This window comes from Aotus nancymaae, unplaced genomic scaffold (assembly GCF_030222135.1).
Source record: "Aotus nancymaae isolate 86718 unplaced genomic scaffold, 86718_ANA_hifiasm-v0.15.2.pri h1tg000053l, whole genome shotgun sequence".
NCBI classification, from domain to species: domain Eukaryota; kingdom Metazoa; phylum Chordata; class Mammalia; order Primates; family Aotidae; genus Aotus; species Aotus nancymaae.
Genome location: NW_026988467.1, coordinates 22,893,487 through 22,914,681, shown reverse-complemented (window position 1 = coordinate 22,914,681; position 21,195 = coordinate 22,893,487). Strand labels below are relative to the sequence as shown.

Below are 21,195 nucleotides of genomic sequence, written 5' to 3'. Positions count from 1 at the left end.
CTCCTGCCTCAGCTTCCTGAGTAGCTGGGATTACAGGTATACACCACCATGCCCAGCTATTTTTTGTGTTTTTAGTAGAGATGGGGTTTCACCATGTTGGCCAGGCTGGTCTTAAACTCCTGACATGGTGATCCGCCTGCCTCTGCCTCCCAAAGTGCTGGGATTACAGGTGTGAGCCACCAAGCCCGGCTTTTTTTTTTTTTTTTTTTTAGCCAAAGTCTTGCATTGTCACCTGGGCTGGAGTGCAATGGCGTGCTTTTGGCTCACTGCAACATCTGCCTCCCTGGTTCAAGCAATTCTCCTGCCTCAGCCTCCTGACCAGCTGAGATTACAGGTGCATGCCACCACGCCTGGCTGATTTTTTGTATTTTCAGTAGAGACAGTGTTTCACCAAGTTGGCCAGGCTAGTCTCAAACTCCTGACCTCATGATCTGCCTGCCTCGGCCTCCCAGAGTGCTGGGATTACAGGTGTGAACCACTGTGCTCGACTAATTTTTGTGTTTTTAGTAGAAATGGGGTTTCACCATGTTGGCCAGGCTGCTCTTGAACTCCTGACCTCACGTGACCCACCTGCCTTGGCCTCCCAAAGTGTTGGAATTACAGGTGTGAGCCACCGTGCCCAGCCCCAGCCCATTTTTTATTTAGCTTTCTGACTCTTGTGCTTCTACCTTCAACACTTTCATAATGATTTTCAGCTCCTGGATAAGGAAAGCTGGCTTGATCCTGTCACAAATACATTTAGTGCACATGGAACCACCATAGGCCCTCCTGACATGTTTTCTGTTTTGGACAATCTCATTAGAACGTTAGACCTCACAACACGAACCTCTTGAATTTGGCTTGGGCACATACCACATGCAGATTTTGGTGCTTTCCCAACTTTGTTGGTATAAAGGTCAACAATTCTAGGCCGGGCATGGTGGCTCACACCTGTAATCTCAGCACTTTGGGAGGCTGAGGCGGGGTGGGTGGATCACCTGAGGTCGGGAGTTCAAGACCAGCCTGACCAACATGGAGAAACCCTATCTCTACTAAAAATACAAAATTAGCCGGGCATGGTGGCACATGCCTGTAATCCCAGCTACTCAGGAGGCTGAGGCAGGAGAATGGCTTGAACTCGGGAGGCAGAGGTTGTGGTGACTCAAGATCATGCCATTGCACCCTAACTTGGGCAACAAGAGAGAAGGTCCATCTAAAAAAAAAAAATTATATTGCCGGGAGCTCAGGACAGCCTAGTTTTGTTAGAGTCTGTATTGTAGGAAAGTCTATGACAATATGTCAAATGCTAGAACATTCTGATGCCTCTAGACAACATCCCCAGAAGAGGAAAAATTTAAAAATTCATTTTTTTTTTTTACTTTATCCTTTTCTTAAGGAGTAATATCGATAAAGTCATGAGTTTGATGTGTATATATGATTTTTTTCTTAATAGATGTAATAAATACATTACCATTAATTTTTCAAAAAAAAGTTTATAGGCTGGGTGCAGTGGCTCACACCTGTAATTTCATCACTTTGGGAGGCCAAGGAGGGAGGGTTGCTTGAGCCTAGGAGTTCAAGACCCCAGCCTGGGCAACATGGTAAGACCCCATCTCTACAAAAAATACAAAAGAAGTGAGCTAGATGTTATGGCCTGTGCTATAGTCCCAGCTACTTGGGAGACTGAGGTGGTAGGATCACCTGAGCCCGGGAGTTTGAGGCTGCAGTGAGCCATGATCGCTCCACTGGCACTCCATGTTCGGTGACAGAGCAAGACCCTGTCTCAAAACAAAAAAAAGTTTATCCACATAAGACTGAAAATGATCTCATGGACCACGCACAGGTAGTAAGCATACCTCTCTTGGGGAAGCACTGCCTGCATGTGTGTTCTGTATGTCCGTGCCTGCATGTCTGAACATCAATATCGTTAGTGCACATGTGCATATATGTGGGAAGGCCATAGACTCTGTGTGTATGTGTGTGCACATGCATGTTCCCATTTGGGGGTATTTCTGTGCCCATCATGTTGTGTCCATGCATCTGTGTGCTCTGGTGATGACGTGTGTGTGTGTGTGTCTGTGTGTATGTGTGTGTGTGTGTATCTGTGGGAGTGCATTTATTTGTTTATTTTATTTTTGAGACTGAATCCCGCTCTGTCACCCAGGCTGTAGTGCAGTGGTGCGATCTTGGCTCACTCCAACCTTCATCTCCCGGGTTCAAGCGATTCTCCTGCCTCAGCCTCCTGAGTAGCTGGGATTACAAGCATGCACCACCACGCCCAGCTAATTTTTTTGTATTTTTGGTAGAAATGGGTTTTGCCATGTTGGCCAAGCTTGTCTCAAACTCCTGACCTCAGGTGATCCACTCCCCTTGGCCTCCTAAAGTGCTGGGATTACAGGCGTGAGCCTCTGCACCTGGCCAGGAGTGCATTTATGACTGCGCATACTTGTACTTGTGACACCACTGACAGTGTGTTTATCTTTGTATATGGATATCTGTGTAGTCTCTGTATTCACTCATAACATCATTGCTGGGAGAGACCTTGGAGATTATCTCCGCCCCTCACATTTTACAGATGGGGAAATAAAGGCCCAGAGAAGTGGACACGGATTTGCTCTGCAATCTTGGGCAAGTACTGTGCCTCCTTAGACCTTCATTTCCTCATCTTTAAAATGAGGATAACATGTGTCATGGGTCCGTTTTGAGGACTGAAGATAAAAAACCCTTAGAACAGTGCTTGAGTGAGTCAGCTCTCAAAAAATGTTAGCTGTGATTATTGTTATTACTGTTATTACTGTCGCCACCATCTAAGAACAGCCAATTTATGGCAGAGCCATGTCTAATGTCTGAGAGTCCAGTGTCCACCCCATCAGGAACGCTCTTCAACACAGGTGTGTGTGCACATCTGTATTCCCACACACATCCATTCTTGTAGCAAACAGAAGTGCCTGGTATGAAGTAGACTGCAAGGATCTTTGGTTAGGACATGTGAGTTAGATGGCTGCATATATCCATATGTTTGTGTCTTCTGTGAACTTCTGTGCCACCATGTGGACCAGAGATGTATCTGTCAGTTTGTCCTTTTGCACACATCTGTGTGTATCTCTACAACCATGGAACTGTGTGTGTGTGTGTGTGAGAGAGAGATGCATGTGCTCTCTGTATGTGTGTGTTAAGAACGGGTGACTTACAGAGTCAAGGAAAGTTTGGGGACAGGAAGGAGGGCTTGGGAGCTTGATACTGGAGAGTGAGGGTATCGAGGCTCAGGTTATCCCATCCAGGCACCCCTGACTCTCAGCCTTTTTCTGCCACCAGCGCCGGGTTTATTTTCGACTCTGGAATGCAGCACTGGGGGGATTCCTGGCAGTGCCAGATCACGTGGAGGACATGAAGGCAGGCCGTGTGGTGGTCTCCGACCCCCGAGCTGGAGGCAGCTGCATCTGGTACTATGAGGATGGGCTGCTGAAGAATCAGGTACTGATATAGGGGCTGGGACAGGGACACCCTGGCCCTAGGCATTCACAGGTCCACTTTGGGGAGTCCCAGCACAATCAGCAACACAGAGGGATGTACACAGAAGCCAGGACCTTGGGGAGGGGGAGAATTCAGACTCTGTACCCCTGGGCAAGTCATGCTCTTCTCTGGGCCTCAGTCTGTAAAACAGGAGCAATGAACTGGGTGCTTCTAAGGGACTTCCCAGTTCTGATACCGATGACAGAACTTGAGTCCTATTAATAATGGTAGATTTGGCCAGGCATGGTGGCTCATGCCTATAATCCCAACACTTTGGAAGGCTGAGGCAGAAGGATTGCTTGAGGACAGGAGTTTGAGGCCAGCCTCAACATGGTGAGACCTTGTCTCCACAAAATATAAACAAGCTGGGTGTGGTGGCTCATGCCTGTAATCTCAGCACTTTGGGAGGCCAAGGTGGGCGGATCACCTGAGGTTGGGAGTTCAAGACCAGCCTGACCAACATGGAGAAACCCTGTCTCTACTAAAAATACAAAAGTAGCCAGTCATGGTGGTGCATGCCTGTAATCCCAACTACTCAGGAGGCTGAGGCAGGAGAATTGTTTGTACCTGGAAGGTGGAGGTTACAGTGAGCCGAGATTGCGCCATTGCACTCCAGCCTGGGCAACAAAAGCAAAACTCCGTCTCCAAAACACACACACACACACACACAAACACAAACAAACAAAAAATTAACTGGGCATGGTGGTGCATGCTTGTAGTCCCAGGTACTCACGAGGCTGAGGTAGGAGGCTTGAGACCAGGAGTTCAAGGCTGCAGTGAGCCAGGGTTGCACCATTGCACTCCAGCCTTGGTGACAGCATAAGATCTGGTCTCTAAAAATAATTAAAATAAGCAAAAAGGTAGATTTACCCCACACACATTTCTTGAGCACCTACTATGTGCCAGGCTCTGTTCTAGATGCTGGGGTTACAGCAGTGATAGACAGAAAAGATGCCTGCCCTCCTGAAGCTTATATCCTAAGGGGGAGAGATAGACAGAAATAACTTAAATGAGCAGAATATCTTTGTGTCTTAGATGATGAAACTTCAGTAGAGGAAGATAAATCATGAAAGGAGAATAGGCGAGGCGCGGCAACTCACACCTGTAATCCCAGCACTTTTCGAGGTTGAGTGAGGCAGGAGGATCTCTTGAACTCAGGAGTTCAAGACGAGCCTGGGCAGCATAGTGAGACGCCATCTCTACAAAAAATTTAAAAACTAGCCTGACATGGTGGCATGCACCTGTAGTCCCAGCTACTCAGGAGGCTGAGGTGGGAGGACTGCTTGAGCCCAGGAGATTGAGGCTGCAGTAAGCTCACACCACTTCACACCAGCCTGAGCAACAAAGGGAGACCCTGTCTCAAAAAAAAAAGGAGAGGCTGGGCGTGATGGCTCACACCTGTAATCCCAGCACTTTGGGAGGCCAAGGTGGATGGATTACAAGATCAGGAGTTCGAGACCAGCCTGACCAACATGGTGAAATCCCGTCTCTATTAAAAATACAAAAAATAGCCAGGACACACCTGTAATCCTAGCTATGCAGGAGGCTGAGGCAGGAGAATTGCTTGAACCCTGGAGGTGGAGGTTGCAGTGAGCTGAGATCATGCCAGTGTACTCCAGCCTGGTCGACAGAGTGAGACTCCATCTCCCCCCACCAAAAAAAGGAAAATAGGAAGTATCAGATGTGATATGGATGGGAGGCTTTCCTGAGAAAGTGACATTCGAGGGAGGTAGCGGTGCAGATATCTGAGGAAAGAGTGTTCCAGGCAGAGGGAACAGCCAGTGCAAAGGCCCTGAGGAGGAAACATGCCTGGGATTTTCTGGGCTAGCAAGGCTAGCTGGGTGGCTAGAGTGAGTTGAGTGAGGGGGAGGTAGCAGGAGATGAGGCCAGAAAGGTCATGGGGACTGTAGGTCTTTGTAAGCCATTGAGAAGTTTTGTCTTTTACCTAGAATGAGAGAGATTGCTGATCACGTGCCAGGCTCTGCATTGAGTTCTTCACACAAATGCCTCCTGTCATCCTTAGTCTAGAGTATCATGGGGCAGGTCTTTTAATACTCCCCATTTTACAGGTGAGGAAATCAGAGCACAGAGAGATTAGGTAATTTGCTGAAAGTCACACAGCCAGTAAATGTGTAGAGATTTGTCTGATGCTATAAACCTATGCTCTGGATGCTATAAACCAATTGTGGAAGGATTCCTGGAGGAGTTAATATTTTTCTAGCCCTTTTATGTTTTCTCACATTGAACCCTCACAAAAGCCAGCATTTGGGGATTCCCATCCCCAAGGAAACTGAGGAGGATTAAGAGGCTTGCCCAGGGCCACAGTTCCTAAGAGCCAGGATTCGGAGCAGATGTGTCAAGGGTTTCTTGGGTATGGTGGTGTCCCTGTGGGAGGAACAATGCCTGATGACCTCCCGGGGCCTCAGATGGCCCCCACTATGAGCCTGCAGGTGATTGGACCCCCTAGCCCAGGCTCCAAGGTGGTGCTGTGGGCTGAGAGCCGCCTACCACGCCAGACATGGAGCATCAGTGAATCGGGCCACATCTGCAGCCAGATGTTCGAAGGCCAGATCCTGGATGTGAAGGGTAAGGTGGGATGTGTGGGGAAGAGGACTCCTGAGGGGGCTGAGCCGTGGAGCCCCAGCTCTCTCTGACCATCTCCCTATCTTTTAATCCCTATCCCACCCCCAGGAGGCCGGGGCTACGACCGGGACCACGTGGTGCTATGGGAGCCGGACAAGAACAGGGCATCCCAGATCTGGACCATCCATGTGCTTTGAACCTTTCCCCCTCATCCTCCAGCCCTGGAGGCTTTTGCTGGGATGAATGTTTTTATAGGGTTTTTGTTGTAACATAAGCTATTTTCTAATATGTTGCTAGGTATCCTCGTCTCTGTGCACCTTGATATTTTGGGGTGGGGTGGGGATTTGTTCACCAGCCTGCTTCCCTGACACTCAGGCTGGCTTCTTCCCTCCAGGCTCCAGCTTTGGGTTTCAGATGTTAGGCCTCCCTCTGCCATCAGAGGGCGCCCTGGGTCCAGACGAACTGGGGAGTGGTCTTGCGCAGCCACCCAAATGATGTGTTGCTAGAGCTGGTTCTGAGCCGGGCGTGGCCCTGGGCTGTGTGGGCACAGACACAAACAGCCTCTCGGTCACAGTCCCATTGAGGATCATGACAGGTAGGGTGATGTATCCATGAGAAGGGAGAAAAGAAGTGGAGGGACTCACACAGCAGGAACGTCACCCCATCAGGCGTGCAGGGCAGGCTGCCTGGAGGAGGGACCCGCAGCTGAGATGTCAGGATAGGAAGGAGTTGGCCAGGCTCCAGGAGGCAGAGGAAGAATATTCTAGGCGTATTCTTGGGTGAGACATCCCACCTTACCCTTCACATCCATGGGTGAAACAAATGCAACTGCATACAAGTCTGGGGGTGAAAACCTGGAGGTTGGTGTGATGGGGGCGCAGTGGGCCAGGCATGGGAGATGAGTGTGAGCCACACCCTGAAGGGCTGTGCCCCCAGGGCTCTGCTGTACTCACCCCAACTCTGGTCTTAGAAAAGCCAGGACAGGGTGTCTGGGTCTCTAACCTGGCTCAGAGAGGGAAAGGCTTAGAAGAGGAGGAGCTCCCTCTGTCCCTGGATGTCCTCAAAGAAGCTGAGGTGGGAGGGGACCTTGGGGGCTACCCTGGGGCTCCCTTCCATTTCTGCAGCATCCACCTCTGCAGCACCCACTTCCGACGCCCCAAACCCAGGAGGTAGGAGCGGTCAGAGCAGCTGCTTGCCCTTCCTGCCTTCCTAGCCACTGGGCCAGCATGGGAGGTAAACAGCCACCCATCATCATTCTCCAGCCCCAGATGCCTGTGGAGCTGCTTTGCCGGGGATCTAAAGACCATGTTGAGGGGTGTCCCTGGGACTGGGGATCTCCCTGGGTCTGTCATTCTGAAGATACCTAGGTAGTTGAGTAGGGGCTCTCTGAGCCTGGGATGTCCGGGGTGGTGGCATCTCTGGAACCATCATTCTCAAACACCCAGGGATGGGTGAAACAAATGCAACTGCAGGGGTTGGTGAGGATGCCAGATTCCGGGCCTTGTTCCTGTGACGTGCTTCTAAGGGGAGGGCCCCTCAGCGTTGGAATTTAGGTAGGGAAGCTGGGGGCTGCTCCCTGGTACCAACTTCCCTTCTGATGGGGGCATGGGAAGCTCTCTGGTACTGCCCCACAACTGGCTCTTGGGGCATAGGGATGTCCAGTAACCACACGTAGGACCCCACTGCAAGTACAAGGGTAACTTTATTGATCTCCAGCTGGGTGGTACTTGGCCCCTACATTAGTACCCCCCCATTTTGGCCGTTGCCCCCATGGCATTGCCTGTCAATTTCCACAACCTGGTGATGTCTGGCATCAGTCCCTCCCAAGGTTGAAAGGGGATTCTCTCGCATGTGCTGATGGCAGCTGTTTCAGGGGTCACAGGGCTAAGGCCGAGATGTGTCACCTCAACTGAAACAGAAGAGGTGGATGAGGGTGCTGGCCACGAAGAAAAGGAAACCGCCTCCACTTATGTTGCTGGCTGATGACGGGGCAGGGCTGCTGTTTTGGCTGGTGGTGGTGTTTCCCAACACTCCAGTTTGTATCTGCAGGAGGAGAAGTGGGATAAGCTCAGGGGATTTTTTTTTTTTTTTTTTTTTTTTGAGGTGGAGTCTTGCTGTCACCCAGGCTGGATCACAGTGGTGAGATCTCAGCTAACTGTATCCTCCGCCTCCCTGGTTCAAGAGATCCTTCTGCCTCAGACTCCTGAGTAGCTGGGATTACCCACCATACCTGGCTAATTTTTTTTTTTTTTTTTTTTTTTTTCAGATGAAGTCTCGCTTTGTCACCCAGGCTGGAGTGCAGTGGCATGATCTTGGCTCACTGCAACCTCCGCCTCCTGGGTTCAAGCGATTCTCCTGCCTCTGCCTCCTGAGTAGCTGGAACTACAAGCACGCACCACTACGCCCAGCTAATTTTTGTATTTTTAATAGAGACAAGGTTTCACCATTTTGGTCTGGCTGGTCTCGAATTCCTGACCTCGTGATCCACCCGCCTCAGACTCCCAAAGTGCTGGGATTACAGGTGTGAGTCACCGCGCCTGGCCCTCAAGGGACTTTTGAATCTCCTGTTTGTTGTTTAAAGATGCACTCCCCCTTCTACCCTCCTGCCCTTCATCCACCCACGTCCATAAAATGGTCCTCAGTTCTTTCTTCTACAAGGTCCTGTCAGATGTTTGGCTGCTTCCTGCTTTGACACAGGCAGGGACAGGTGGTCACTGCCCTTGCCCAGCCCCTTTCACAGAACCTTATTATTATTTTTTTGGGGGATGGAGTTTCTCTCTTGTTGCCCTGGCTGGAGTGCAGTGGCTCGATCTCGGCTCACTGCAACCTCCACCTCCTGGGCTCAAGTGATTCTCCCACCTCAGCCTCCCAAGTAGCTGGGATTATAGGCATGTGTCACCATGCCCAGCTAATCTTTGTATTTTTAGTAGAGATGGGGTTTCATCACATTGATCAGGCTGGATGGTCTTGAACTGCTTGACCTCAGGTGATCTTCCTGCCTCAGCCTCCCAAAGTGCTGGAATTACAGGTGTAAGCCACCGCATCTGGCTTTTTTTTTTTTTTTTTGAGATGGAATTTCACTCTTTTGCCCAGTCTGGAGTGAAGTGATGTGATCTTGGCTCACTGCAACCTCCACCCCCAGTTCAAGCAATTCTGCCTCAGCCTCCTGAGTAGCTGTGATTATAGGCACCCATCATTACACCCAGCCAATTTTTGTATTTTTAGTAAAGATGGGGTTTCGTCATGTTGGCCAGGCTGGTCTCGAACTCCTGACCTCAGGTGATCCGGCCACCTCAGCCTCCCGAAGTGCTGGGATTACAGACATGAGCCATCATGCCCGGCCACAGAACCTTTCTTTTCACCTCTCCCCAGCCACCAGCCCCTCTGGCATAGAGGGAGACGGGGGGGCCCTAGCCCTTGACCTTCCTAGCCTGGCAAAGGGCTTAGCTTCCCTGAGCCTCTTTCCTCTTCTGAGCGGGGAGAAGTTCATCCCAGTTGTGAAGGTCACATGAGCTGGGGCCGAGTGAGAAAGCACTTGGCAAAGTGTGGGTGGCGGGGTGTGGGGTGAGAGAATGCCCAGATGGTAATCAAGCTGTCCTTAATGCTTGATGGAGCTTCAACTAGAGCTGTTCTTGATGGAGATTAAGCTGGTCTTGATGGTGATCAAGCTGTTCTTGATCAAGAACTTGATGGCTCCTGTCTCCTGTACTGACTCCCCTCTGGGCACCTGGGATTCTACCAAAGCTGCCTCCTGGAATAGCAGTTGCTTTTGAGACTCCAGTTGTTTCTGAAGTGGGAGAGTTCTGTCTTCTTTGCATTCCCGAACATCCAGGCTTCTCTCTGGCATGGGAATGGGGGTTGGAGTGTCCCCTGTCACCTCCAGAATCAGAGCAGCCTCCCCTTGGACATCTCCTGGCCTCTCCCCAAAGGACCATCTCCCCAGACTCCCTGTGGGCCGATGCCTTCCTCACTGAGGGTTGTCTTCCCAAGTCTCTTAGTTCCCTATTATTCCACAGCACCCCTTGGGTGCCCCAAAGCACCTGGCACCCTGTAAGTGCTCCCCAGCTGTGGATACAGGTTTCTATCAGGGCAGCCCTCAAGCAGTCCAGCCCCAGTCGGAAGAGCTGAAAGGCTGGGTGGTCAGGCCCCCTGTGTCCCTGATTTTCCTGCTGGAGTCCATCTGCTGTGCTCCCAGGAGAGAAGGCTGGGGCTCTGCCAGCTCACATCCTGTATGCTCCCCCTCCATGCCAAGCAACTTTGGGGAGTTTGCCGGGGGTTCCTCTTACCTGTACCATAACCAGGAGGCTGATGGTGAGGAGAAAGAAGAGGAAGTGCTTCATTTTTGAAGGATCTTGGTGGCTGTCTTTGTAGCAGCTTTTGAGGTGATCTCAGGGCTCTCTGGAGGCTTCTTTTGGCTTAGCTGCTTTTGAACCAGGAGGCAGGGGAGGCGGGGTGGGGTAGGGAGAGGAAGGAGGTCCTACAAGTTGGAGGAGGGGCGTGGCTTCCTTTCTGCAGATCTAGGGGTGGATGATACCAGGCCCTAGGTTCTAAGGCCCTGGCTGAGGGAGCGGGCCAGATACTGTGAGATAGGAGAGAGGTCAACCCAGAGGCATCGGTGGGAGTAAGTGGGGCCCGAGGCTTGGAGTCATGCATCCTGCAGGCTGAATTCTGGTTTAATCACTGACCAACTCTGAAACCCTGGGCCAGAAACTCTACCTCTCTGACCCTTTAACAAAAGAACTGCTGGATTACATGTAATAATAACCCATTTTTAAAAAGCCAGCACATAGCAAAATTCCATAAATGAGTTTGTTGTTTAGAGAAGATTGGGGTAGGGGATAGGAGCTGAAGGAGAAAGGTTGGGATAGAGTTGGGTTTCAAGGGAAGGTTGTAGATGGGCTGCAGGTTCTGAATGAAGGCTTGGGGAATATTTAGATTGTAGAAGGGATGGTAGAGTTCTGTGAAAAGTGCTGGGGGTTAGGAACCAGGAAGCCCACCTTTTAGTTGGGCTTTCTCTAGTCCTCAGTTCCTCATTTCAAGAATTGGGAAGACTGAAATAGATTATTTCTGAAGTTTCTTAAGACTTAGTGTTTTGTTTGTGTGCTTTTATTTTATTTTATTTTTTTTTTTTGAGATAGAGTTTCACTCTGTCCCAGGCTGGAGTGCAGTGGCACGATCTCAGCTTGTTACAACCTCCACTCCTGGGTTCAAGCAATTATCCTGCCTCAGCCTCCCAAGTAGCTGGGACTACAGGTGCATGCCACCACACCTGGCTAATTTTTGTATTTTTAGTAGAGACAGGGTTTTGCCATGTTGGTCAGGCTAGTCTCCAATGCCTGACCTCAAGTGATCCACACACCTTGGCCTCCCAAAGTGCTGGAATTACAGGCATGAACCACCTCGACCAGCCAAGACCTAGTTTTGGCTGCTCTGGTTTTGTGATTTGGGTAGAGAAAGTCGCAGGCAGATGGATTGATTGCTTTTATCAACTGAGGATGAGTGGGAGTGGAGCTAGGGAGGGGACAAGCAGGTGACTAAACTGCAGGGGAAGGGGACTGGGGTGAGGGAGTGGATGTGAGGGCCCAGTAAAGAGTGAGGGGGTGAGAGGAACCCAAAGCTGCCTGGACAGTGCTCCATGCTTTATGTATCCTCTCACTTGATTCCCTCTGTAGTGCCCTCCATTTATCCCCATTTGACCAGTGAAAACACTGAGGCTTAGATGTTAAGTGACTTGCTAAGGTCGTAAATGGTGAAGCTAGTCTCATTTGACCTTGAATCCAGGTCTGTCTGAAGCCACAGCCTTGTATGAAACCTCTGGGGCTGCCCTAGAATTCACCCATTAAGTCTTGGTTCCCTCCATTCCCATCCCCTACCCTATACCAACTCCCCCCAGGCCCCAGGAGTTGGTAACTGCAGCCCTATTGAAGCCCACTCTGTCTTCGAACTCTCCCTTCCTTAGTCTACGTTAGGCCTCATTGACATGCTACGTAGTAAGGGGAAAACTCCCCTCACTTCTCTTCTATTGTTTTGGGCCATGTGTTGCAAGCCCGGGGAAGACCTGGCTAAGGCCAGGTCCAAAGAAAAAAACTGAGACCGGGCATGGGGGCTACGCCTGCAATCCCAGCACTTTGGGAGGCTGAGGCGGGCACATCACTTGAGCACAGGAGTTTGAGACCACCGGGACAACGTAGGGAGGCCCCATCTCTAAAAAAAAAAAAGAAAGAAAAATTAGCCGGGCATTGTAGCACAAACCTATAGTCTCAGCTACTTGCGGGGCTGAGACAGGAGGATTGCTTGTGCCTGGGAGGTCCAGGCTGCAATAAGCAATGATTGTGCCACTGTACTCCAGCCTGGGAGACAGAGCAAGACCTTGTCTCAAAAAAAAAAAATTGAGAGGGCCAGGCGGTGGCTCACGAGTGTAGTACCAGCACTTTGGGTGGCCGAGGCGGGTGGATCACCTGAAGTCAAGAGTTCACGACCAGCCTGGCCAACATGGTGAAACCCCGTCTCTATTAAAAATACAAAAATTAGCTGGACATGGTGTCAGACACCTGTAATCCCAGCTACTTGGGAGGTTGAAGCAGGAGAATTGCTTGAACTCAGGAGAAAGAGGTTGCAGTGAGCTGAGATCACACCACTGCACTCCAGCCTGGACGGCAAGAACAAAACTCCATCTCAAAAAAAAAAAAAGAGGCCAGGCGCTGTGACTCACGCCTGTACTGTAATCCCAGCACTTTGGGTGGCCGAGGCGGGTGGATCACCTGAAGTCAAGAGTTCACGACCAGCCTGGCCAACATGGTGAAACCCCGTCTCTATTAAAAATACAAAAATTAGCTGGACATGGTGTCAGACACCTGTAATCCCAGCTACTTGGGAGGTTGAAGCAGGAGAATTGCTTGAACTCAGGAGAAAGAGGTTGCAGTGAGCTGAGATCACACCACTGCACTCCAGCCTGGACGGCAAGAACAAAACTCCATCTCAAAAAAAAAAAAAGAGGCCAGGCGCTGTGACTCACGCCTGTACTGTAATCCCAGCACTTTGGGAGGCCGAGGCGGGTGGATCACGAGGTCAAGAGATCGAGACCATCCTGGTCAACACGGTGAAACCCTGTCTCTACTAAAAATACAAAAAATTAGCTGGGCATGGTGGCGCGTGCCTGTAATCCCAGCTATTCAGGAGGCTGAGGCAGGAGAATTGCCTGAACCCAGGAGGCAGAGGTTGCGGTGAGCCCGCGCCATTGCACTCCAGCCTGGGTAACAAGAGCGAAACTCCTTCTCAAATAAAAAAAGAGAGAGAGAGAAGAACTGAGTCAAAACTGATAAGAGAAAGCCAGGAAGTGAGGGGGCGGGCAGGGAGGGAGAGAAGAGGGGGGAGTCCCCAGCCACCCACCATTCCCTGCCCCCATCCCTGCTCCTTCACCCAGAGGTCTCTCCTCACCCTTGACTCAAGTTCTCAGCTGCCTTTGATGTGCTGCTGATTCTAGGGTTGGTGGGGGTGGGTGATTCTGGGGTTCATGTGAGCCAGGGACGTGGCTGGTGCCAGAGGGCACTGGTCCAGGAGACAGGATACCCATGTTGAAGTCTGAGATTAGTCTGCTGAAAATTAGCTCCATCACACTGTGCAATCTTCTACCCTCTTACAAAGAGGTAGCCAGACAGTCTGTTATAGTTTTCCCTGCTGGAGATGCATGTGAGGATACTAAATGCCAGACTCATATTTGTAAACATTTTCTTGCAAAACTCAGAAGCTTCATTTTCACCTCCTGACGCTCTGAGGAGTGTCTTTTACAGTCCATATATTTCCTCTGTAAGGAAAGCCCTTCTCCAGTTATTTTACCTGGCAAACTCTTTTTCTTTTTTCCCTCGAGACAGGTTCTTGCCCTTGTCACCCAGGCTAGAGTACAGTGGTGCAATCATAGCTCACTGTAGCCTTGAACTCCTGGGCTCAAGCAATCCTCCCGCCTCATCCTCCTGAGTAGCTGGGACTACAGGTGCATGCCACCACGCCCAGCTAATTTTTGGGGTGGTGGGGGATGGAGTCTTGCTATGTTGTCCAAACTGCAAACTTTTCTTTATTCTTCAAGATTTAGCTCAGAAGCCCCTTCCCCAGGAAAAGTTTTCACTTGCCCTAGGAAACTCAAAGAGAGGAGTTGTTCCTAAACGTTAGAAGGGCCCTTTCTGTTGACCTCTGTTCTAAATATTGTGTCTACCAAGAATGTGGTCTGTCCCTTGTGGGTTGGGACTAGGTTTTGTCACTTCTCTTACTCAGCACAGCACAGAATATGGCACAGAGTAGGTGTCAGGGACTGCCGGAAGAATGACTGCATTTAATGCATCTGTATCTATTCCTGCCTTCGAGCTAGTGGTCCTGCATTTATTCGTCAGTACATATTTATTATGGGGCAACGGTAGAGTCAGTACTGAACGGTTATCAATACAGAAAAGAAATACGGGGCTGAGAGAAGCAAGCCCTTTGAACTGCTCTTCTCCTAAAAGTATTTGCCACTTCCAGAGGGGACAGCTGAGAAACTGAGCCGAACTTTCTCATATTCATATGCCTACAAATGGATGGGAGAAAAACTATAGTTCTAGATCCCCTAAGAAAGGGGAGCCCTGAAAGACTCCCCCCACTAGGTTTTGGGTTGGACCATGGGGAGTGAGAATAAACAGGAAACAACAGCCCAACCCTCAAAGAAATTGAAGACAACATGACCAAAAAGAAGAAACAGATAATAGAAAGTTATATAAGAGATCCAGACAATGTAATAATCAATTAAATTTTCAGATAACTGTGCTTACTATACTGAAAGACATTTTCCTCTTCTGCCTTCTGAGCAGCAGGACAAGATTGACACTGGACAAGTGTCAATTAAGTGGACAATTAAGAACTAGAAGTTAGGCCGGGCGCGGTGGCTCATGCCTGTAATCCCAGCACTTTGGGAGGCTGAGGCAGGTGGATTACCTGAGGTCAGGAGTTCCAGACCAGCCCGGGTAACATGGTGAAACCTTATCTCTACTAAAAATACAAAATTAGCCAGGCGTGGTGGCCCATGCCTGTAATCCCAGCTACTCGGGAGGCTGAGGCAGGAGAATAACTTGAACCCGGGAGATGGTGGTTGCAGTGAGCTGAGATTGAGCCATTGCACTCCAGCCTGGGCAACAAGAGCGAAACTCCATCTCAGGAAAAAAAAAAAAAAAAAAAAAAGAGAGAGAACTAGACATTATAGAAAAGAACAACTGAAGAGAAAATTAGTGAAGATCATAAGAAAATATTATGAGAGCAGAATGTGTTTATTAAGTGCCTGCTGTGTGCCAGGTACTGAACTAGGCACTGGGAATACAGCAGTGAACATAAAGACACACTCCGTGCTATTATGGAGCTGATATTTGAGTGGGGATGACTAATAAAAACAATGGTAATTTAGATTTTCACAAATGGCATGAGGAAATCAAGCAGGTAATGTGAGAAGAAGAAGAAGAAGTGAAGTGTGGGGAGGATATATTCCAGGTCAGTGGTCAGGAAAGACCACTCAGAACAAATGCGTGTGCTGAGGCCTGTAGAACAAGAGGAGTCCACGCATGCAAAGCACCTCAGATCACCATCCCACCCCAGTTCCACAGTGTCTTTGGATGACTGTCCCCGGGGTCTAGCACAGTCTCACATAGGGCAGGTTCTCCATATGTACTTGATCAATGATAGAATGGAATACAGCAGGGAGAGAGGAAGGGGAAGAGAGTTGTGGCACACATCACAGTGTGATCTGCCCTGAATTTTTCATCCCCACTGAGACAAGGCTGGGATTCAGTAGCATCACAGAGCATCGAAGGTGAGTCTTCATCCACCCATTCATTCACCTCTCCATTCACCCACCTATTCATTCAGAGTTTCGCTCATTCACTCTTTTTTTTTCTTTTATTATTTTATTTTAATTTTTCTTAAATCTTTCCTGGCAACTTTCACTTAATTTTTTTTTTTTTTTTAAAGACAGAATTTCACTCCTGTCACCCAGGCTGGAGTGCAATGGCACGATCTTGGCTCACTGCAACCTCTGCTTCCTGGGTTCAAGCAATTCTCCTGCCCCAGCCTCCCGAGTTGCTGGGATTACAGGGGCCTGCCACCACACCTGGCTAATTTTTATATTTTTAGTAGAGACAGCATTTCTTTGTTTGTCTGTTTGTTTTTGAGATGGGGTCTTGCTCTGTTGCCCAGGCTAGGGTGCAGTGCTGTGGTTTCAGCTCACTGCAGCCTCCATCTCCCGGGTTCAAGTGATTCTCCTGCCTCCGCCTCCTGAGTAGCTGATAAGTGCCCACCACTGCACCCAGCTAATTTTTGTATTTTTAGTAGAGATGGGGTTTCACCATGTTGGCCAGGCTGGTCTCAAACTTCAGACCCTGTGATCCACCCACCTTAGTCTCCCAAAGTGCTGGGATTACAGGCTTGAGCCACTGCACCTGGCCAGAAACAGGGTTTCACCATGTTGACCAGGCTGGTCTTGAACTCCCGACCTTGTGATTCGCGCCCCCCCCCCCCGGCATCCCAAAGTGCTGAGATTACAGCCACTGCGTCCAGCCTAATTGACTCTTTTGATTAATTTATTGACATCTACTGTGTGTCAGGCAAGATGAATGAGTGAGGGTCCTTTCCTCTGAGGAATTTATAGTCCAGCAGGGAGACCCATACTAAAATCACAAAACTGAGTAAGTAATGCTATAATGGGCCAGGTGTGGTGACTCAAGCCTGTAATCCCAGCACTTTGGGCGGCAGAGGTGGGCAGATCACCTGAGGTCAGGTGTTCGAGACCAGCCTGGCCAACATGGTGAAACCGCATCTCTACTAAAAATACGAAAATTAGCCAAGCGTAGTGGTGCACACCTATAATCCCAGCTACTCGGGAGGCTGAGGCACGAGAATTGCTTGAACCCGGAAGCAGTGATTGCAGTGAGCCAAAATCCTGCCACTGCGCTCCAGCCTGGGCAACAGAACAAGACTCTGTCTCAAACAACAACAACAACAACAATAAAAGAATGCTATAATGGCAGCAGGGCTTTCAGAGAGTGGAGGATAGAGTGTGATTCTGCTTGTGAGTGAGTGGGGATGAACCAGCAATGATTTCATGGGAGAGGGGACATTTGAACTGGTTGAAGGATCGAATGGGAATTTTCCCAAATGGAAGAGGCAAGAGAGGATGTTCTCATTGGAAGGAGAGGCCAGAACGTAGGGAAGAACGTGACGGTTTCCAGAACATGAGAAAGGCAGGACCCAGAATAGGACGGCTCCAAATACCAGGCTAAGCTGTAGATGATGAGGTTTTCATCTAAGGTGGTGGTGATGTGGGTGGAGAAGAGGGAAGGTGGGAGAGTGAGCTAGATTTTTATTCTGCTAAAGAGACTTGGAGGAACTCTTTCTCCTTTATTATTTACCTTTTACTTCCTAAGCTGGTAGAACTCAATAAACTCTTTAACCCCAGAGGGGTCATAACTGATAAGAATCTTTCAGAAAATGACCTCACCAGGCGCGGTGGCTCATGCCTGTAATCCCAGCACTTTGGGAGCCTGAGGCGGGTGGATCACAAGGTCAGGAGTTTGAGACCAGCCTGGCCAAGATGTTGAAACCTCGTCTCTACTAAAAATACAAAAATTAGCTGGGCGCGGTGGCATGTGCCTGTAATCCCAGCTACTCAGGAGGCTGAGGCAGGAGAATCGCTTGAACCTGGGAGGCGGAGGTTGCAGTGAGCCAAGATCGTGCCATTGCACTCCAGCCTGGGTGACAGAGTGAGACTCCGTTTCAAAAAAAAAAGAAAATGACCTAAAAGCAAAGTAGACTCTGTCCACTCTCAAGAATAGAGACTTCCAGAGCCACCTAGCCCCAGAGCTGGGGACGACTTCCTCACCCTGCAGGTGGGAAACAGGTCCAGAAAGAGCCTTGTTCAGGACCACCCTCCTCCCAGGCACCATAATCAGACAGTGAATAGCCACCACTGCATGCGATCAAGAATAGGCTGGGCGACACCATCTCAGGAGTCCAGAGGGAATCCTTACAGCTTGGAAGTGGATGGATGGGTCTCCAAGGCCTTCGCAACACTCAAGTCTTCTATCAGCCTGGAGACCTCAGAGATTTCCAGACCTTCTAAGATGTGGGAAGATAAATAAAGGTAAAAAAAAAAAAAAAATCAGATGAGCTTAGACTCTTGTTTTCTTTTTATAATTTTGTTTTTGAAAAACACCTTTTTTTTTTTTTTTTTTTTTTTGAGACAGAGTCTGGCTCTGTTGCCCAGGCTGGAGTGCAGTGGTGCAATCTTGGCTCACTGAAACCTCCACCTCCTGGGTTCAAGCAATTTTCCTGCCTTAGCCTCCCAAGTAGCTGGGGGTTACAGGTGCCTGCCACCATGCCCTGCTAATTTTTGTAATTTTTTTTTGAGATGGAGTGTCACTCTTGTCTCCCAGGCTGGAGTGCTGTGGCGCGACCTCCGACTCCCAGCTTCAAGCAATTCTCTTGCCTTAGCCTCCCAAGTAGCTGGGATTATAGGCGCGTACCACCACACCCGGCTGATTTTTATATGTTTAGTAGAGATGGGGTTTCGCCATGTTGGCTAGGCTGGTCTTGAACTCCTGATCTCAGGTGATCCACCTGCCTCAGCCTCCCAAAGTGCTGGGATTACAGGCATGAGACACCACACCTGACCTAATTTTTGTGTTTTTAGGTAGAGACAGGGTTTTACCATATAGGCCAGGCTGGTCTCAAGCTTCTGACTTCAGGTGATCCACCCACCTGGGCCTCACAAAGTGTTGGGATTACAGGCTTGAGCCACTGCACCAAACCAAAAACTCCTCTTTTTTTGAGCCAGGCATGGTGGCAAGAGGGTACAGTCTCAGCTACTCGGGAGGCCAAGAGGAGGCCAGGAGGCTCAGGAGTTCAAATCTAGCCTGGGCAATATAGAGAGAGCCTGTCTCTAAAAATAAATAAATGAGCAAAGAAAGAAAAGAAAAACACCTTTTCAGAAGCAATAATGCAACAACATTATAGGTATTTTAAAAATTATATATATATATATATATATATATATTTTTTTTTTCAGCTATTGTCCCCACTAATGCTGGGGCCAGTGCCACATTGTGGGAAATTCAATTTGTACAATAATCCTAGGAGGTAGATTCTATTAGTGTCTCTACTTTACAGGTATGGACACTGAGACTCTGGTAAGTGACGTATCTCGGGCAGGAACAGCCAGCTATTAAGCGACAGAGCCCAGCCTCATAGAGTTGTTAAGTTATGCTGGACGGCAGTACAATGTATCCTCAACAAATGGTGGCTATTATTTTCCATGTTTCTCCAGTGAAAGTTTATATTTTTACAATAAAGCTCTTACTTCCCCAATAAATATTATCTTTTAATAAATCAAACAACTTGGGGCTGGGCACAGTGGCTCACGCCTGTAATTTCAGCACTTTGGGAGGCCAAGGCGGGCAGATCACAAAGTCAAGAGATCGAGACTATCCTGGCCAACATAGAGAAACCCTGTCTCTACTCAAAACACAAAAAAATTAGCTGGGCGTGGTGGCACTAGCCTGTAGTATCAGCTACTTGGAAGGCTGAGGCTGGAGAATTGCTTGAACCTGGGAGGCGGATGTTGCAGCCAGCCGAGATTGCGCCACTGCACTCCAGCCTGGAGACAGAGTGAGACTCCATCTCAAAAAAAAAAAAAAAAAAAAATCAAACAACTGGCCTGCCAGGTTAGAGGGCCCCCATTTCCCTCCCAGGAACTAGATGTTTGCTGAGTGTCCTCCTGCTCTGGAATCTTGAGCCAGGCCCTGGGTGGGAGGAAGGGATGGGGTAAATCCTGGTCCCTGGGTAAATGCCACTCATGATCTGGTTCTTGCTGAGGCAGGAAGCAGCGGGCAGACCACAGCAGGGCTCATGAGGCCAGAGCTCCTGCCTCCCACGCTTGCTTACCTTCATGAGCAAGGTACAGTATGAAATTGCTACTCTCCCTGACTACAGCTCCAACCCCAAAAAACACTTGGCCCCAGTGTGATCTCAGACTTTCTCATCTTCATAGACCTAAAACCTCAGAAAACTTTCTGGGAGCAGCTCGGCAACAAGAGGTCCTTCACCTCCACTTTCCAGTCACACTTTCCGCCTAGACTCCTCCCTTGGCAGTAGGTCTGTACCACCTGCATCCTTGGCTTATCTATGCCTGCCTGGTTTACCAGAGTGAAAGTTTCTAGGAAGAGCATGGACTCTTTTTTTTTTTTTTAAGACAGAGTCGTTCTTTCGCCTAGGCTGGCATGCAGTGGCGCGATCTTGGCTCACTGCAACCTCCACCTCCTAGGTTCAAGTGATTCTCCTGCCTCAGCCTTCAGAGTAGTGGGATTACAGGTGCCCACCACCACGCCCACCTAATTTTTGTATTTTTGGTAGAGACAGGGTTTCACTGTGTTGGCCAGGCTGGTCTTGAACTCCTGACCTTGTGATCCGTCCACCTTGGCCTCCCAAAGTGCTGGTATTACAGGCGTGAGTCACCGCACCCGACCTGAGCATGGATTCTTGAGGCAGACTGTTCTGGGTTTGAATCCATTTCTGCTTTATAATCTTATGCAAGCCACTGTAGTACCCTGAGCTTCAGTTTTCTCATCTGTAAATTTCATAATGTTGCCATCTAGTACTTAGAAGGCACTCAGTAGTGGTAGCTCTCTTTAGCTTCCAATTTGCATATAAAGAATGCCATCCACTTTGGGAGGCAGAGATGGTCGGATCGCTTGAGCTCAGGAGTTCAAGATCAGCCTGGGCAACATGGCGAAACCCCATCTCTACCAAAAAATATAAAAACTAGCAGGGCGTGGTTGCTCGCGCTTGTAGTCCCAGCTACACTGGCGGCTGCGGTGGGAGGATGGCTTGAGCCAGGGAGGCAGAGGTTGCAGTGAGCAGAGCTTGCCCTTCCCTGAATGTGTGGTAGGTTAAAAAGTCAAACGGAAAGTAAATTACTTAAAAAAAAAAAAGGCACTCTGCGTTGTGCAGAGAAAGGGGCTTTTGAACACGGGCACAAGGAAGTGAGTGCCTGAGATTAGAAATCATAAACTCCGAGACCATCACAGCTGAAAGGGTGGAGAGATGATGATGATT

At 49.3% G+C, this 21,195-nt stretch overlaps 2 protein-coding genes across 2 annotated transcripts in view; one reads left to right on the top strand and one right to left on the bottom strand.

The window, feature by feature from the left end:
• The window catches only part of CRYBG2 (crystallin beta-gamma domain containing 2), a 31,738-nt gene extending 24,537 nt beyond the window's left edge, over positions 1-7,201 (top strand). The window contains exons 18-20 of the mRNA XM_064363514.1: positions 3,295-3,453; positions 5,919-6,078; positions 6,184-7,201. Of these exons, the coding sequence (XP_064219584.1) occupies positions 3,295-3,453; positions 5,919-6,078; positions 6,184-6,272 (408 nt within the window). The 3' untranslated portion in view covers positions 6,273-7,201. The remainder of the gene's footprint in view (positions 1-3,294; positions 3,454-5,918; positions 6,079-6,183) is intronic.
• Positions 7,202-7,758: 557 nt separating this feature from the next.
• Positions 7,759-10,522, bottom strand: CD52 (CD52 molecule). Its single transcript, XM_012440239.3, has 2 exons — positions 10,362-10,522; positions 7,759-8,118 (listed from the first exon to the last, which is right to left on the bottom strand). Exons 1-2 carry the CDS (start codon positions 10,413-10,415, stop codon positions 7,981-7,983), a joined length of 192 nt encoding a protein of 63 aa, XP_012295662.1. The 5' UTR covers positions 10,416-10,522; the 3' UTR covers positions 7,759-7,980.
• Between the last annotated feature and the right edge of the window lie 10,673 nt (positions 10,523-21,195).